This window comes from Pelophylax lessonae, assembly GCF_965119305.1.
Source record: "Pelophylax lessonae genome assembly, chromosome: 11".
Taxonomy (NCBI): Eukaryota; Metazoa; Chordata; class Amphibia; order Anura; family Ranidae; genus Pelophylax; species Pelophylax lessonae.
Window position 1 is genome coordinate 27,947,290 of NC_138778.1, and position 4,671 is coordinate 27,951,960.

Sequence of the window (4,671 nt, forward strand, 5' to 3'; positions counted from 1 at the left end):
CAGAGTGACCATCGTGCCCCCTTTCAATGCAGAGTGACCACAGCGTACCCCCCATCAATGCAGAGTGACCACAGCGTACCCCCCATCAATGCAGAGTGCCCCCTTTCAATGCAGAGAGACCAGTGCACTTACCTGCAGCGGCGGCTTCTCCTCAGTCCCCCGCGTCTCCTCGAGTCCTCACGCCTCCTCGGCCAATGGCATGAGTTTGCCTTTCGGCCAATCAGGAAGCGGGTCTCAGACACACTTTCTGATTGGCCAGGAGGAGGATCCGTGTGACAATAGTGAATTTTTATTTGCCATTGTCACACAAATGGATGGGCTAGGGCGCAATTGCACAGTGAGTGACAGGCAGTCAGCCCAAAGCCGATGGAGTCTCGCGGTGCCGCGATAGCCGCGGCCGCCGCCGTGCCCGGCAAACAACATGAATGATACATCCCAGCCGGCGGGCCGGGTTCAGGACCCTGGCGGCCCGTGGGCCATAGTTTGGAGGCCCCTGCTCTACAGCATCAGAGAACTTGGTTAAGTGAAAATTGTTCTCTGGCACTGAAACATTCAGAATATCCCTAAAGAATTTCCTGAACCCCGGGAGGTTCTGCTGATAATAGTTGTACGCTCCGGGTGCATACGCTTTTTTTGACAGTGAAGGATTGCATGGCCAGGCTGACGATGACAGACACAAGCTTGAGGTTCTTCCCTCTGGATTGAACCCTCATTTCTGGTGCATTGAGGCCAAATAGATCTGGTCTCCCTAGGGCTGGCCAGAGGTACTCCGAGAAGAAAAAGCCATCCGTCCTCAACACTAAATCTTTACCCACCTCTGGAAACTTCTTCTGCAAAAAGATGTGCATTTAATTTTTATTATTAGAAAAGCTTATCCTTTAATACAGATACACATTTGGAGTTATGACAAAGCGATTTAGTGGCTATAACATAACGTTTATTAAGACTTTCACTCCATAAAAATGACATTAATAAAGTGCTTTGCGTCACAAAGAGTGATAACGGGCACGCTAGCCTGTGGCGCCAGCCCCTGCCAGTCTACACAGGTGGCTGCACCTCACAGGCAACCTTTGGTAATTGGTTTAAACCACTAGATCAACCATTCTGAAAAACAAATGCAAGAACTTCATTAGTGGTGCTAGAAAAAGTACCGTTCATTAATGGAAATTAACTTTACCACGGAGGAGTCCACAATGACAGAACCTTCATACCACAGTTAGTCATGTGATCCAATTATGAAACATCACAGATCCGATAAAGATGGCACCAAAACCACCTTCTGGGCAGCTATGGCTGGAAGGCTGACCACCATGTGACCAGAAGCCACTCACTAGTAACCGATTTGAGTGGCAGCTGATCACGTTGGTCTGTCTTCCATGCTGAGCTGCTCGGTAGGTAGTCCATTTTTACCTATTCTGCACGTGCAGCTTCTTCTTTTACACCCCCCACCCCCCTCCCCCTACAAGTCCACAAGTAGAAGTCATCCATCCGAGGAACCAGCCCCTTCAGGAATAGTAGTGTCCACCCATGTTGTATTTGGTCATTTCAGATCTGTTTCGTAGCAGCAGATACATCCCCAGCCAGAAACCTATTTGGCACACATGGGAGGGAAATTGCTGGACCAGCTTGGCACGCTCTGGCGAGCAAATGGGAAATGAGAAATGTCAAGTGACCTTTATCAGGCCCTCATAGAACCAGGAAACAATGTAAACAGATTCAGCTTGTTTGTCTATTTGTATCAGGCAGAAAACAGCTCAAGCTTTTACTTCATCCACAGATCTGCGACACAGGCAAAACACAGGTTGTCCCACAGTCGAGATACCATCATCCACAGTCCACAACCGCGCCAGGAATTTCTGCTACCTTAAGCGGCCATCATGTCCAATAGGCCCCATCTCAGACTTTGGGTCCGGAGACATGGAACTCCAGTGCGTGTCAGAACAGATGGGAAGGGACGGGCAAAATGAGGATGCAGTCTTGGTGCAAATGCCACCGATAGCCCAAAAGTTGCTTAAACCGTCATCCGTCCATTTCTCCAGATCTTTACCCAGTAGCTCAGACCTCTTATTGGCTTCCTGTTCAACTTCAACCCGCGGGGGTAAACTTAGGATTCCACTCAGTGCTTGAAAGTTTTGCTCCATGTACTGACCCCGAGATGGGCCAGCATGCAGCCAGCGGTCTCCTGAAAAATGTAAAAAGAAATTACCAATCGTCACATTTCTTGCACACAACTCATGAGAAGTTGCGGCAATTATTTGCCATCTTTGCACCACAAGAGGGATTTTTTTTAAAGACACCACTTACCTTATTCAATAACAAAAGACAAAAACAAACATTGTGCAGGAGCCTATGATTAGTCTGATCAGATTGGTTACTGTAACTGTACAGTACTGTGCGTTTACCTGTATCTAACCCACTAACCACTTCACCTCCGGGAGGTTTTATCCCCTTCATTTTTTGCTATTCAGCACTGCACAACTTTAAATGGTCATGCAATGCTGTACCAAACTAAATTTATAGAATTTCACACAAATGGAGCTTCCTTTTGGTGGTATTTGATCACCACTGGGTTTTTTTTTTTTTTTTTTTTTGTTTTTTTAATTTATATAATAAAACAAACACACACACAAATGTACTTTGTTATAAAACATATCCAAAAAAAAAAAAATTTCCTCATAAATTTAGATTAAAATGAATTCTGCTACTTTTTGGTTAAAAAAAAAAATCTAAGTGTATATCGATTGGTTTGTATGAAATGTATAGCGTCTACAAACTATAGTATATATACTGGAATTTACGCAGCAATGACGCTATACTGGTAATAGCGCTGATCAGCAGCGGCTAGTGGGACTGCAATAGTGTGGCGGCTAATCTGATGCTAACAGACCCTTGCTGGGAGGTACACTGACATGAATAGTGACACTAATACAGTGCAGTGATCAGCTAAAATACTGTACACTGAAGTAATTTCCCCCCCCCCCCCTTTTATTGGTTGAACTAGATGGACTTGTCTTTTTTTTTTAACCAGACTATCTAATGACACTGGGATGAGGTTACCACTCAAGGGGGTATATATTATATATACATACACACACATACATTATATACACACACATATATAGTATGTGTGTGTATGAGAGAGAGATTATATATATATATATATATATATATATATATATATATATATATATATATATATACATATACATATATACATATATACACACACACATATATACATATACACACACACACACACAGTACAGACCAAAAGTTTGGACACACCTTCTCATTCAAAGAGTTTTCTTTATTTTCATGACTATGAAAATTGTAGAGTCACACTTCAAGGAGTCACCTGAAATGGTTTTCACTTCACAGGTGTGCCCTGTCAGGTTTAATAAGTGTGATTTCTTGCCTTATAAAAATGGGGTTGGGACCATCAGTTGTGTTGTGCAGAAGTCAGGTGGATACACAGCTGATAGTCCTACTGAATAGACTGTTAGAATCAGGGCTGTATTTAACACAGGGCAAAAGGGGAAGCTGCCCCAGGTCTAGTCATTGTTGTGGGGCCCAAAGCAGCTGCCCCTTGAGCCCCCAAATAGTTGATAAGTGGATTCAAGAGGGCCCAAGAAAATTTTTGCCCAGGGTCCAATCAAGAATAAAGACAGCCCTGGTTAGAATTTGTATTATAGCAAGAAAAAAGCAGCTAAGTACAGGAAAACGAGTGGCAGAAGAGGCTTGTTTGGGCTAAAGAACACAAGGAATGGACATTAGACCAGTGGGAATCTGTGCTTTGGTCTGAGGAGTCCAAATTTGAGATCTTTGGTTCCAACCACCGTGTCTTTGTGCGACGCAGAAAAGGTGAATGGATGGACTCTACATGCCTGGTTCCCACTGTGAAGCATGGAGGAGGTGTGATGGTGTGGGGGTGCTTTGCTGGTGACACCGTTGGGGATTTATTCAAAATTGAAGGCATACTGAACCAGCATGGCTACCTCAGCATCTTGCAGCGGCATGCTATTCCATCCGGTTTGCGTTTAGTTGGACCATCATTTATTTTTCAACAGGACAATGACCCCAAACACACCTCCAGGCTGTGTAAGGGCTATTTGACCAAGAAGGAGAGTGATGGGGTGCTGCGCCAGATGACCTGGCCTCCACAGTCACCGGACCTGAACCCAATCCAGATGGTTTGGGGTGAGCTGGACTGCAGAGTGAAGGCAAAAGGGCCAACAAGTGCTAAGCATCTCTGGGAACTCCTTCAAGACTGCTGGAAGACCATTTCAGGTGACTACCTCTTGAAGCTCATCAAGAGAATGCCAAGAGTGTGCAAAGCAGTAATCAAAGCAAAGGGTGGCTACTTTGAAGAACCTAGAATATGACATTTTCAGTTGTTTCACACTTTTTTGTTATGTGTTAATTCATAGTTTTGATGCCTTCAGTGTGAATCTACAATTTTCATAGTCATGAAAATAAAGAAAACTCTTTGAATGAGAAGGTGTGTCCAAACTTTTGGTCTGTACTGTGTGTGTATATATATATATATATATATATATATTTATTAGTGGTGCACTGAAATTTCGGCCACCGAAATTTTCGGCCGAAAATGGGACCATACCATTTCGGCCGAAATGGGGTTAAAGATGCCGAAAATGTATGGCTGCAAATAGT

General features: G+C 44.0%; 1 protein-coding gene across 3 annotated transcripts in view; it reads right to left on the reverse strand.

Moving 5' to 3' along the window:
- Nucleotides 1–915: 915 nt before the first annotated feature.
- The window catches only part of XYLT2 (xylosyltransferase 2), a 35,083-nt gene continuing 31,327 nt past the window's right edge, over nucleotides 916–4,671 (reverse strand). For all 3 annotated transcript variants that reach the window (XM_082272011.1, XM_082272010.1, XM_082272009.1), the window contains exon 11: nucleotides 916–2,182. In XM_082272011.1, the coding sequence (XP_082128137.1) occupies nucleotides 1,860–2,182 (323 nt within the window). In that variant the 3' untranslated portion in view covers nucleotides 916–1,859. The remainder of the gene's footprint in view (nucleotides 2,183–4,671) is intronic.